The following is a 13,409-nucleotide window of genomic DNA, read 5'->3' as shown; positions in this document are numbered from 1 at the left end:
TATTCATATTGGGAGCCTCTTGTCCTAATGGCCATAGCATCATAGCTCTTTTCCGTGATGTTTGTGACAAAAATGTCTCATATTCTTTTTATTCTTGGAATAACAAATGGTATTCATATATTTATGTTGGATTCTTCGATTAGTGTTATAATCACAATTAACTATTCCCAAATTTCCTTGTGAATAAATGCTGTAATGTATGTGATGAGATTGAGATATATGTTGTTTTCTGACTGAATTACTTGTTCTGTTATATCTTAAGGCGGCTAGATAGTTTATAATGAAAATGGGCAGAACAAGATAAAATTCTCTTTATAAATGCATATGAAGTTGCATATGGAAAACAGCAATCAAGTGAAGCCATAAACCCGTAGAGAAATTGATGAATATAAAGTCAATGAACTGTTGATTCGTAGCATTTCTGAACTAACAAATGAATGCTATTGCAAATCATCTTTAGGTCATTGTCACCATCAAAACATCATCACTACATTGTTTTCATAGAAGCTGCTCGATATTGTGAAGTGCTTCAATTTGAAGGGCTGACTTATCAACTTTTTCTGCTTTTAGGTGACAAGCTTAGTTAAGAAAGGTGCAAAGAAGATAACCCTTAGTATTGGTGATGGTGCTAATGATGTTAGCATGATTCAAGCAGCTCATGTTGGTGTTGGAATAAGTGGACAGGAGGGGATGCAAGCAGTGATGGCAAGTGATTTTGCCATTGCACAGTTTCGCTTCCTCACAGAATTACTCCTTGTGCATGGGCGGTGGTCATATCTCAGAATATGCAAGGTTTGACACTCCACAGTTTTAGGCCAGTTGCATTGTTCTAAGTTGTAATGTTGACAGCATCTAAAAAATTCACAGGTTGTGACATACTTCTTCTACAAGAACCTGATGTTTACTTTCACTCAATTTTGGTTCACTTTCCGGACTGGATTTTCTGGCCAGAGGTTTTATGATGATTGGTTTCAATCTCTGTACAATGTGATATTCACTGCCCTACCTGTGATAATTCTTGGACTTTTCGATAAGGTACTGAAATGCACAGATTTATCACTGTGTGCCTGTTTGATTATCACACAAGCTTTACCCCTGTTTGATCATCACATAAGCTTAAATTTTTGTATTGAGAACAGGCTGAGCTTCTGCTGCATATTATGTTTTGCTAGTTCATAATTTTTGTCAGTCGTTTCTTTCAGGATGTTAATTTTTCTCTATCCAAGAAATATCCTGAGTTATACAAGGAGGGAATAAGGAATACTTTCTTCAAATGGAGGGTTGTGGCAACATGGGCCTTTTTTGCAATCTATCAATCACTAGTTTTCTATTACTTTGTCGTTGCTTCAAGTGATCGTGCTATGAATTCAGCTGGCAAGATGTTTGGCTTGTGGGATGTCAGCACAATGGCATTTACTTGTGTTGTCGTGACTGTCAACTTGCGCCTCCTCATGATGTGTAACACAATTACTAGATGGCACCACATCAGTGTTGGAGGAAGCATATTAGCTTGGTTCATTTTTGTCTTCATTTACTCGGGTGTTGTCTTGCCTAAAGCACAAGTAAGATCTCTAGCTATTATTTCAGCAACTTGTTACGTACTTGGCACCAACTCCTTTTCAAATTTTGTTATTTACTGCTCAAATTTTGTTATTTACTGCAGGAGAACATCTATTTTGTGATTTATGTCCTAATGAGTACCATTTATTTCTACCTTACTCTGATTCTCGTCCCCATCGCCGCACTGTTTTGCGACTTTGTATACATGGGGTAAGTTTTGCAAGTAACTTGCATAGTTGGAGCATTATCTGTTTTCATGCATTATTTACTCCGAGTCTTCTGTAATTAAACTTGCTTCAGGGCTCAAAGATGGTTCTTTCCCTACGATTATCAAATCGTCCAAGAAATTCACAGGAATGAGTCTGATGGTAGTAGGATAGGATTACTCGAAATAGGAAACGACAATCTTACTCAAGATGAGGCACGTAGCTATGCTCTGATGCAGCTCCCGGGTCAGAAGTCGAAGCACACTGGCTTTGCTTTCGATTCACCAGGTTATGAGTCTTTTTTCGCATCACAGGCTGGAGTTTTTGTGCCTCAGAAGGCATGGGATGTGGCTCGGCGAGCAAGCATGAAGTCACGGCCTAAGGCAGCACGAAACAATTGAAAGTATAGATGTTTGTACAAAGTTTAGTGTGTTTTTGTATCCCTGTATTGTTAATATAGCATCGGCAGAATCAACTGTGATTATGCATCATAATGCAGTAATGATTCATTTTGTAGAAAAAAATTTTCAATTTCATGTAGACTATAGATATAATATTGATTAGTTTTAGGATGTACGAATTGGAATATCTTTTGTTTGTTTAATTAGATGGGGGTGTATTAAGTATCACTTGAGTGACATTGTTCATTCTTTTATTTGTGAATGGAGCCTTGTTGGCTATACACTATGCATCAATCATCAATGTAACGCAAACTCCACACACCTGTGTGACCTTATTAGTGTACTTGATAATGGTAATATCTGAAAGTTACCGCGTAGAATGAAATAATTCGACACGATTTATGTAAATTGTTCCTCAAGAGTATTATCACAGGTATGGATTTTATGAAGAGTGGTGGTCTGAGGGTCACGTATGGCATGTTTATTTATGTAGTTGTAGGTAGACGTATCCCTTTGTTTCAATGATACCAACTTCATTAATTTGCCTGGTGCTTTGTATTGTCTTATACCATCTACTTGTACCTCGGATATTATTCCGTGTAGAGGTATGAAATTTTTTAATTTGCTTGCGATGCGCACAACAATATTCTTCAAGATTTCACCTTTTACTTGCATTCTATTATTTCTATCCTCTTTTCTTGCATTTTCATGGATTGGTAGGTTCCATATGAAGGACAAATGTGCAATCTTTTGTGGGCTGATCCATATCAGTTGGGGCATATCACACGTGGTGCCGGCTACACCTTTGGACAGGATATGGCTTCTAAGTTCAACCTTACCGACTGCCTAACGCCGATTTCAAGAGCACGCCGGCTGGTTGTCAAGGGTTATAATTGGTGTCGAGCATGTATGTAATTTCTGTTGATTGATTGGAAGACTTTCACCAATCGATACAGATTACTAATTCAGCCGTGGGCGAGCAAACAATTGCTACAGATAAATTTCGAAAATCATAATGTGTTACACATACACACCACGTTATGCTAATAACAAATTATTCTCCATTAATATTCTCGCAATGAACACTAAATAAAGATAAAACACTTTATTACTACGAAACTTAAATTAGATAAGTAAAATTCTTTAATCAGTGATCTACATATAAAATAACTCTTTAATTTAGTATGAAAGTCCTCTACACGTAATGAATGTGCATCGACAGTGAGTTCAGAGTTACAATTATTACGTGAGATCATTAAGTCACTACCCCTATTTTAACAGCATAAAAGTGTACAAATCCAAAATTTTCAAAATACAAAATGGCAACAGAGCTACATTATAATATTTAACAATAGTGTGTATCTCATAATGGTTTAGTTATCAAAACCTAGAATTAGTTGGAAGCCTGACTAGCCCAACTGCGGCAGCGGCTGCCGCAGCACTTCTCTTCCGTCTGAAGTATAAGAAAGAGCCACTACTTAGCAGTAAAGCCATCATGAGCGCCTATACACAGTATAATTTCGAAACCCAAGTCAAATACATTGCATAAGTTTATTGACACAATGAAAACTTCTGCGTAGCATCAAGCTTGATCTATAAATTTCAGGCGTAGATAAATATTACTTGGTCTAGCATTGAGTAAACTGGCCACACTTGTGAATAGCACTTAAAACATATCCCAACTACATATTTTTTCTTGAGAAGAAAGTTTTGTCCCCTCAACATACACAGCGTCGCTCTCCTCAAAATTTCAAGCTTTACCCCTGGACCCTGGTGATTGGTGATGCGCCTGCCATACACAAAACTACATGCTCCAGAAAAAACTGCTAGACTTGGGTAGCTGTATTTCTGTTGTTAAATTTAAACTCTGCAGGTCCAACAACACGGAAAGGAACTTTTCTAAAGTCTTGCAAAGGACAGCAACTACTCTAAACTTCATACCTACAGGCATGTATCTTTGCAATCGATTCATTCTTTAGGGCAGTATTACACTGGTCTCTTAAACATAACTCCCATGGTTAACCTCTTCTACACATCCCATGCATAAATATTCATTATTTGGTCAAATCCTAAAGCTTTGTCATGTAACTTCATCAATGATTGCCAAAATAACTAGGATAAAAGGGATCATTTTAAATCTTGTCACCTTGACCAATACCAAGTATATACATAAAAGTTTTCATTTTTACAGGCAAAAAACGATGTTCACAGATGTAAAGCAGTATCAATTTACCTGAAAGCCAAGAACGGATAATTTTTCTTCACTTACTGCAGGTATGCAGCTTCTATAGGTGACATAGGCACCTGATACACTTTCTGATTTTGCTGTGTCACTCAGCAATCTTCTTCTTTGTCCATCATTTACACGCAAATCTGTACTCTCAAAAGCAGATCGAGTCTTTTTGTCTTTGAGGCCTTTTACATCTTCTGAACCAGATCCAACTGAAACACATTTCAAACGAATACGGTAACCAGTTTCACCGCAATGAAAACTTTGATCCCTCTACAGAAAAAGCAGCATAGGTTCCATGAGTTCTTGAATATTTTAGATACAAGCATATGAATCAATATGAAATTTACTGAAATAGATAAAATTACATGCAAGTTTTGTCTAATAATTTTTTAAAAGAAATATACAATAATTATCAGACTCCAACTTTAAGCAATATTTAGTCCACCAGACTGACTTCTGCTAAATACCGTGTAATTATAGCTCAGCAGCCAAAACTACTTTCCTTCAAAAGAATTTCTGTATTAAACCATGGATGCGCTAAATTAAGTAAATGTGAAAATCCTTGGCCTTTGTTCATTGAGTTCTAAAAGGATTGCAACCAGTAAAGAAAGTACTGGTGAAACAGAGCACCAAATTACCGAAGCCGGTAGAGTTCACAAGTAGCAACCACTCAATACACCAAAAACAAAAGATTATTTGGACAAAAAAGCAATTTCGTACACATGACAAGTTCTCTCCGCCAAAGGATCAGACAAGCTAAAAACATCTTTTGCTAGTTTCCAGGAACTAGCATCCAAATTTCGAAACTGAAATACCCAGTGAAGAAGCCCTATGTCGAGTCAAAATAGTAATGATTTCTATGTTCTAATCACTTATTAAGGCTACTTCACTCCCTAAACTAATATACCAGAACTTCAGTATAACAATTTAGGAAATGATGCTATAGTAATTCTCTACCCAACAAGCTCTTTAAAGATCTATCATAATATTCCTGGCTTAAAGATAAGACTTCACTGCTTAATAAATCTAGATTTTTATATCGATTTAAACTCTAGATTTACAAATAAAAGGTTAGTAAACTTGAAAAAAGATGGCCATCATGTACATAGAAGACCATATAGTTTTTCATTTTCAAGAATGACTTCGTCTGATCATTATTTGGGATTTTAGCAGTGCCCAAAACAGTTTTTGCTATCGAATACCCAGAAACTAAAATAAACCAGGAACTGAGACCTTTTCGGAGCGAGAGCAGGGAATGCAAGGACCAGAAGGAGAGCAATCAAACGTTACATTTCCTCCAGCTGGTGTATCTTTGATACCCATTAGAGTCCTCCTCTTAAGAACCCTTCTTTCACTGTAAATATGCAAGTAATTCACTCCAATAACAAAGAAAAAACATACAAATTTAGAACTATAGACGACAAACAGATTCAAATTGCAAAGCTTCGAGCAAAGGATATTGAATAAACTTACAACTTTTGAGCTAGAGAATGATGAGTTAAAGAACATATAAACATGAAGAAGAATAGGAAAATCAAAATTGCTGGCGATTGATTTGAACGAAGCATTTTCGCCTGTGACAGAAATCGCGGATCTCTGTTCTTTCCCGAATAGCTTTTATCGAAGGGAGTCCCACATGGTTTTCGCCCCAATATTGTTTCTTGTTTGCGTCATTATTTTCGAATATATATATATATATATATACACACACAATTTTATACATAGTCCACCAACTTACTTATCTCCATATTACCACTGAGATGACGCACATTTAGTAGATTTACAATTTTGATATATTCATCATGTCCAATAGATGAGTGTCATTTCAGCTGTGGACACATAAATGTATACAATTGGTATACAACATATCAAAATTATATATCCACTAAATGAGTTTCACTTCAACGGTGGACACGGTTCGTATACATAATATTACAATCGCGCGCGCGTGTGTATATATATATATATATTCTTGTACATGATTCAAAATGTTGGATGTAAACAAAAAGAATCGAGCCGAATATGACGAAAATTTGAAGATTCGAATTCGATTCGAATAAAAACTCGAGTTCGAGTTCGGCTCGAAAGATTCGACCATGTTCGCGAACTATTTGAATTACTGCTCGAAAATAAGTATTCGAAAGGCTCGAAATTGATTTATTTAATATATAATTATATTATATTAATAAAATACTAAAGCTTGCAAGTAGTTCGCGAACTATCGAACAAAATAATTTGGCTCGAGATCGGATAAAAAAAACATATATTCGAGTTCCACTCAAATACGAATCCAAATATTTGAGTCTGCTCGAAAATCTCGTGAATCGGTCCAGTTTATTTACACCCCTATAACATCTTATATAAATGTAACTATGTTGCCCGTGTATAGACAAGATAAGACAAGATACGACCATTTTGAAAACTAGAATAGGACGGGGATACTTATGATTTTATATGTGTATATACTCAATACTATAATACATTTCTGTTGTACTGATGGCTTACTCTGTCACTAAATTCTATTTGCGAGAGATTTTTTTTCCATCTCGATGCCTTTGATTGTAGTCTGTCGTTAATCTTTAAATTACCGTGTCAATAAAATTAACCACGAATAGATCTTAGCATCGATGAAGATTTGGAGACTGCGTAACAATGTAACGGCAAAAATTTGTGTGAGACGATGTCACAGATCATATTTTGTTAAACATATATCTTATTTGGGTCATCCATGAAAAAATATTACTTTTTATGCTAAGAGTATTACTTTTTATGTTGAATATCGGTAGAGTTGATCCGTCTCACATGTAAAAATGTTGAACCAATATATTTATAAATCTAAGGTACACTTAGAGTTTATTTGAAATCTATTGATTTCGATTATAGTTTTATGGTAAATAATGAAACAATATATCAAATTTTAAATTCATATCTTACTTATTTATGCGTTAGTTACACAAAATATAATATATTTCAAATGACATATTACTATGTGAATTTTAAATTTGAAATACATCGTAATTAACATTCAAAAATAGATTTAAAATTTGTGATCATGTTTCTCTAAAATAACAAAAATATATATAAAATCTATGAATTTATAATTAAATGGATGAATCATAAGATCATAAATTACACGATGTTTTACTTTCTCCGCCAAATTACCACTCTCTAATAGGTACATTTATATAAGACCCTTTGACTAACAAATGTGATGAAAATTTTAAAAAAAATCAATGAATAATTTCAGTATGATTTTCTCTCCTTCACAAATCTTTTAAGACTCCAAAACCTTCAGCCAGACAAAGCATAACGTGACTCCCATGGCAGCAAACCGGTCGACAGATCAGCCAAATTCGACAAAACAAAATCTCGTAGCCCGGTGTCCCAAACTTCGCAAAACTTCTGAGGCCAGTCGGGCGGCTCGATCGCCTCGGTTCCTAAACCAGGAGCTCTATCTCTTGAACCTTCTTTCTGACTTTCTTGCCAGTCGGCGACGTAAGTAGCAACTCTTCTATAAAACTTTGCTCTAAAAACCTCCCACACTTGGTATTTGTAGTGGTTTACTATGACTGTACTCAGAGGTAAATTCAGGTATCTAAATCCCTTCTTTAAACGAAAATGGTGCACCACATTAAGTAACGTTGCGTCTAGCGCATCTGATCTGATGATGGATTTATGCCTCTCTGGACTTTGAAGGCGGCAAGTGTAACCTACGGTGACGCCTTGTGATGGTGCTGTACTCAACCCAGAAGGTCCGAAACTATGGCAAGATGTCCTGATCTCTGCAATTGTAGGTGATGTAGATGACACGTTTGCCACCAACATGCGAAGAGAATGCTGACCGGCATACCCTAAATTTTCAAATCTATGGCGCTTAGGCGTCGAGTATGGGAAGTAGAAGTATTCATCTACGTCCATGAAAGAAACCCAATCACATTCATCTTTTGCTCGCAAAGCACACATCGAGAATCCAGCTTCTTGAGTCTTGATCCATGGCCATACATGCCTGGTTACATTGTAATTGTCACGATCGAGTTCTTGAATAACTTCATCGATACCATCATCACTATTGTTATCATATATGAACCATCTTTCCACTCCAAGCCAAGAATGATACATAATCCATTCACGTATGGATGAAGCTTGGTTCCACACCATTGTACACGCACAGAGCTTGTATTTTCCCTCCTTTCTCTTCTTACCCTCGGATCCAAAGTCTGTAATCTTGGCAATAGATGGGACAATTAGACGCTTATAAGCTCGACCACGGATACGGGGTGTCACTCCAATGGTGACTCGAATACCATTAGCCTTAATAGGATCGTTTCTAAGACTACGTGGCAACGGACATCTCACCACTTCTTGAGCAGCGCTCAAAGCCTTCGTCGTGAGGGTAAACGTCTCATTCCTTTCCCATTTCCCTAACCCAAAATGACAACTAAATAGGCTTGGATCAGAGTCCTTATTTCCCCTTAAATTCAACCCTTTCACAAACAACACAACTGTATCCCCATCCAAAGTAGCTGAATACGCCACTTTTTCCCAAGAATTCATAGTCTGATTATTAACCAAGAACCCATTATTTTCTTCTTTCAAGATTCCATTTTTACCACTTACCCTCAAAGTTACCAAAGCTGAATAATTCATAGACGGAAGAGGGCACCTCACAATTGACCGAAGTCCATCAAATCCATCCACAGAAATCACCCTTTTCACCACAAAATCGCTTCCAATTTCACGATAAACACACTCCAATCCCTCAACATCAATCTTTTTCATCAACCCACCTTTCTTTCCACCACTCACAAACAATAAAACATGATCAGGGAACAACACCCTGTCCTCTATTTTCCAAGGAAATAAGAAACTATCAAAATTTTGAACTGACTTAACAGTTCTTGAACTACTAGAAGACAATAAAGATAAGCTCGAAACCACTAAAACAGGGCGAAAAGCTGAAGAATTAAAGGGAACGATACTGATTAAAATATAAAGAAAGGTAAGGAAACCGAGGCAAACCGCAAGAAATCTTACAGACAACATGTACGAAGGACAATAGAAGGGTGGATAAGGTTGTCTGAGAACTCTTTTTCTCTTCCTGCGTTGATCTGAAGAATCCATTTCTTTTCCCTGGTAATATTTGGAAACTCTCAATATAAACCAGATTTAAGAATATAACGGGAACTCTTTCTGCAAATCTCTGTTTCTTCCCAACGATATTTCGCGTTGTGTTGCGTATTGTCAACTTTGCAAACTGTTCGTTTCTGGCAATTGGGTGTGTGTCGTGATCGAGATTCGAGAAGAAAAAAAAAAGTTAGGAATTTTCCGAATCTCGAGGTCGTGGCACGCGTCTGTCGAATTGCTTGGAATTGAGAGAGGCCTTTTTCTTTTCTTTTCTTGTGTTCTTTTTTTCATTCTCGAGAATTTTATAGTTTTATTTATATTTTGGAATAGAATTTGGTGAAGTCGTGCGTGATTCCAAATTGCAATATTAAAATGTAATAAATAACTGTGGAACCATATTAAAATTTTGAGTTGTTTGCAAAAAATTAGTAAGGATTAGATTTCAACCGAAACGGTTAATTGAGAATTTGATATTCACTGAATACAATGAATAAACGAAAAAATAAATAAGTCTTACAAGAAACAATCTTATCTATTTATATCTTTTAGATAAATCGATTGGATCTATATTTAAAATAAAAATAATACTTTTGCCATTAATTGGTCAAGTGTGTGGGGGAAGGGGGGCATGGAAGTCAAAATTGAAAGATATAATAAGCCAAGATAAAGTTATGGACGTTGTATGATTAATATTATTTATGGTATTGAATTTTTTATACATACACATACATTAAAAAAGTGTGCTACACAAATTTTTTTTTTTATTTTATTCAAATATGGTGAATAATGTTTGGTTTAGTTAAAAATAATTGAGAATTAATGAGACTTTTACAAATTATATAATTAATTTTTTAACCTATCATTCCACTTGGTATTATATTATATTAATTCGGCCTGCAGTCTACTTATTTAAAATTAAATATATATATTTTTATAAGCCTGCATTAAATATAATAGTGATTGATAATCCACTAGTAATTGTCTGTTTATTAACTAATAAATAGTGATTATTGATTATTTAATTTATCAACTTAGCGTGAGCAAGAGGAAAAGAGACCAAGAGAACAAATAAAGGCAATTTCACAGCCTGTTCGGAATTATTTGGGGTCGTTTTTTATATTTATTTAAAATTATTTTGTGGTGGGTACGATTCATTAAATCTTTACAATCATTTTGTGCCATCTGTCAAATACTTTTACATCATTCTTTCCCACTTCTACATGTCGGTGTACCCTAAACCATTAAGAGTAAGTCTATTGTGAGACGATTTCACGAATCTTTATTTGTGAGACATGTTAATCCTATCGATATTCACACTAAAAAGTAATACTCTTATTATAAAAAGTAATATTTTTTCATTGATGACCCAAATAAGAGATTTGTCTAACAAAATACAACTCATGAGATCGTCTCACACGAGTTTTTGCAAACAAATGTATGAGAAATTTTTTTTTTTTTTTTGCCATTTACAATTATTTGTTCTGTATATTATTTGAATGCAAAGAATTTATGATTTTTAATTTTTTTTTTTTTGGAAATTTTAAATAGAATGGTTGAAGATTTATTTTTAGATATTGAATACGAAGAATAGAAACATGTTTAATTTCTTTATTGTTTTATAGAAAACTTTATGTGGAGATATATTGAATATTTGAAAAAACTTTTGCATTGATGTAATGAAATGGTAAATAAATAACATTCGAAATATTGTATCCGATTTTTGGAAACTTTTACTGATCGGGATACTTTGAATTAATTTTAACGCACCACAAACATTTATCAGCTTTGTTATAATTTAATAGTAGAAGGAAAAAAAAGAAGAGAAAATTGAGTGATTTATTATTTCAAATAAACATCTTTGTTTATAGGATAGAGGGTTGGTATATAAAAAAAATTTACAATGATTTATCAATCAAAACAATCGTCTGCATATCATCTATATATAACACTCTCATTAGATTATTGACACAAAATTTAATGTTATCTCGTTATGAACTTTGTCAGTAAAATTTAGTGAGAAAAACCTGAACAAAGGAAAAAAAACAGCATTAAATACTCCTTCTGACTTTAATCACCTGAGATGCTTTAATTGACGAATCTTTATCTTATGCACCAATTTCTTGAATGTCGACATTGACAATGTTTTTGTGAATAAATTAGCTACATTGTCACTAGAATGAGTTTGTTGGACATCAATATCACATTTATCTTAGTAATCACGTCTGTAGAAAATTTTTGACGAAATATGTTTTTTTTATCTTCTTTAATATATCATCCTTTAAGTTGGCAATACAAACAGCATTATTTTCGAATATAGTCGTCGGGTTATCTTTAGTTGTTGGTAGTCCACGTGTTTCTTGAATATGTTGCGTCATGGATTTCAATCATATACATTCTCGACTTGTCGTGCATTGCTATGATTTTAGAATGATTTGACGATGTCACTGTTAGAGCATGTTTTGTCGATTTCCATGATATAGCAGTGTCTTCTAGTGTAAATACATAACATGTTTGACATCTTGCTTTATGTGGATCTGAAAGATAGTCTGCATCTGCAAATCCTATTGAAGATGAATTTGATTTTTTTGTAAATTTTTTAAATTGTACCTATCATTATAATTGAGAATCAATATTTTTTTAAATTATATTTTAGATGGAGAAGACACGTATAATTTTTGTGGATAAAATAATATATTTATTTAAATAATAAAAAGACAAAATGTAAATTTGGGTGTGNTAATTTTTGTGGATAAAATAATATATTTATTTAAATAATAAAAAGATTGTGCCATTANTGATCATTTGTCCAGAGGAGATATTTTGGAGCTATACTTTTTCAGTACAGCACCAGAACCAGCAGGAAAAAGCTTACACGAAGCCTTTCATTTTATCAAGCTAAGGAGGCCAGACATGAATTCTCAAAAATTTATAAAGGATCCTCCTACAAATGAAACCCCCTTAGTCTCTTCATTTAATAAAGATGACATATCTACCAGGAGAGCATGGGGTATCTGGGTCTGTCTCACGGAGACGGACAAAGTCAAGTTTCCATTTAAGTTTTACCAAAATTCTTTAAATGGATCATTCCTGTTAAACACTATGACAGGAAAAACTACAAGCTTTGCAGAAGCTCTATTCGAGAAGAAAAGAAATCTTCTGTGGAACAGCAAGCTGCCGACCAGTAAAGAGACTCGCCGAAAATTCTGTAATATGGCACATATAGAAAGATGGTCAGAAAACATCTGTCCTGAATGCCAGAATCAGAAAGAACCGGAGTTCGGTAAATGTTTCAAACCGAGATCTGATCGGAAACATTTTACCGAAGCAAGGACAAGTGGGGAAGGACCACATTCACATTTTCCTCGAGGACACAAAAAGCCGAAGATTCCTCGACAAAATTAAAAGAGACATGTGACTAAACCCACTAACAAAAAGAGGACCACCATGTGAGTGGAGAAAACAGGACCACCAATAATCGGTGGAAAAGGACACAAGAACCACTAAAAATGAGTGGTAAAAGACGGAAGAACATTGGATACTTTATTCAAAAAAAGAATCCAATAAAGAAAACAAGAAAACTGGTCCCGAAATTTTCATCTATAAAACAAGGACATATTGGAACCAGTAAAACACACCAAGAAAGAAACCTAAAAGAAAATGTATTTTACATATCTAAAGGTTTTAAAAAGAAAACTCAAGTATGAAAGGAAGGAGCTGAAAGCTCTCCGATCATTAGTCCTAATGTTCCAAGAGAAAGGGGACGAAATTACAGCTGATCTTATTCAAACGCATTCCTACTGGCAGTGCGGTGAAATAAAAGAATGGGAAAAGTTGATGTCTAGATTAATAATCTAGAAAAAGAAGGAAAGGACCACTCAACCACTA

The 13,409-nt window shown here is 34.6% G+C and overlaps 3 protein-coding genes across 7 annotated transcripts in view; 1 reads left to right on the top strand and 2 right to left on the bottom strand.

Annotated features, from left to right (window-relative positions):
- The window catches only part of LOC140982429 (phospholipid-transporting ATPase 3-like), a 17,121-nt gene extending 14,726 nt beyond the window's left edge, over positions 1-2,395 (top strand). For both annotated transcript variants that reach the window (XM_073448927.1, XM_073448926.1), the window contains exons 23-27: positions 571-792; positions 868-1,035; positions 1,203-1,562; positions 1,664-1,770; positions 1,861-2,395. In XM_073448927.1, coding sequence (XP_073305028.1) covers positions 571-792; positions 868-1,035; positions 1,203-1,562; positions 1,664-1,770; positions 1,861-2,167 — 1,164 coding nt within the window. In that variant the 3' untranslated portion in view covers positions 2,168-2,395. The remainder of the gene's footprint in view (positions 1-570; positions 793-867; positions 1,036-1,202; positions 1,563-1,663; positions 1,771-1,860) is intronic.
- A 928-nt stretch (positions 2,396-3,323) lies between these two features.
- LOC140982268 (uncharacterized) lies at positions 3,324-6,079 on the bottom strand. Of its 4 annotated transcripts, none has more exons than XM_073448726.1 (4): positions 5,874-6,079; positions 5,634-5,776; positions 4,401-4,670; positions 3,324-3,670 (listed from the first exon to the last, which is right to left on the bottom strand). In XM_073448726.1, the coding sequence occupies exons 2-4, from the start codon at positions 5,721-5,723 to the stop codon at positions 3,548-3,550; spliced, it is 483 nt and encodes a 160-aa protein (XP_073304827.1). In that variant the 5' UTR covers positions 5,724-5,776; positions 5,874-6,079; the 3' UTR covers positions 3,324-3,547. The 4 variants fall into 4 exon arrangements, with proteins under 4 accessions (XP_073304827.1, XP_073304825.1, XP_073304826.1 ...); XM_073448724.1 differs by having other exon boundaries at positions 3,324-4,195; positions 5,634-5,754; XM_073448725.1 differs by having other exon boundaries at positions 3,324-3,956; positions 5,634-5,754.
- Positions 6,080-7,479: 1,400 nt separating this feature from the next.
- On the bottom strand, positions 7,480-9,811 carry LOC140983151 (glycosyltransferase family 92 protein RCOM_0530710-like). The gene has a single exon (XM_073450073.1). The coding sequence runs from the start codon at positions 9,519-9,521 to the stop codon at positions 7,692-7,694; it is 1,830 nt and encodes a 609-aa protein (XP_073306174.1). The 5' UTR covers positions 9,522-9,811; the 3' UTR covers positions 7,480-7,691.
- Positions 9,812-13,409: the final 3,598 nt, after the last annotated feature.

The sequence above is a fragment of the Primulina huaijiensis genome, chromosome 8 (genome assembly GCF_012295235.1).
Source record: "Primulina huaijiensis isolate GDHJ02 chromosome 8, ASM1229523v2, whole genome shotgun sequence".
Taxonomy (NCBI): domain Eukaryota; kingdom Viridiplantae; phylum Streptophyta; class Magnoliopsida; order Lamiales; family Gesneriaceae; genus Primulina; species Primulina huaijiensis.
The sequence above is the reverse complement of the archived record's forward strand: the minus strand, read 5'-3'. Positions and strand labels throughout refer to the sequence as shown.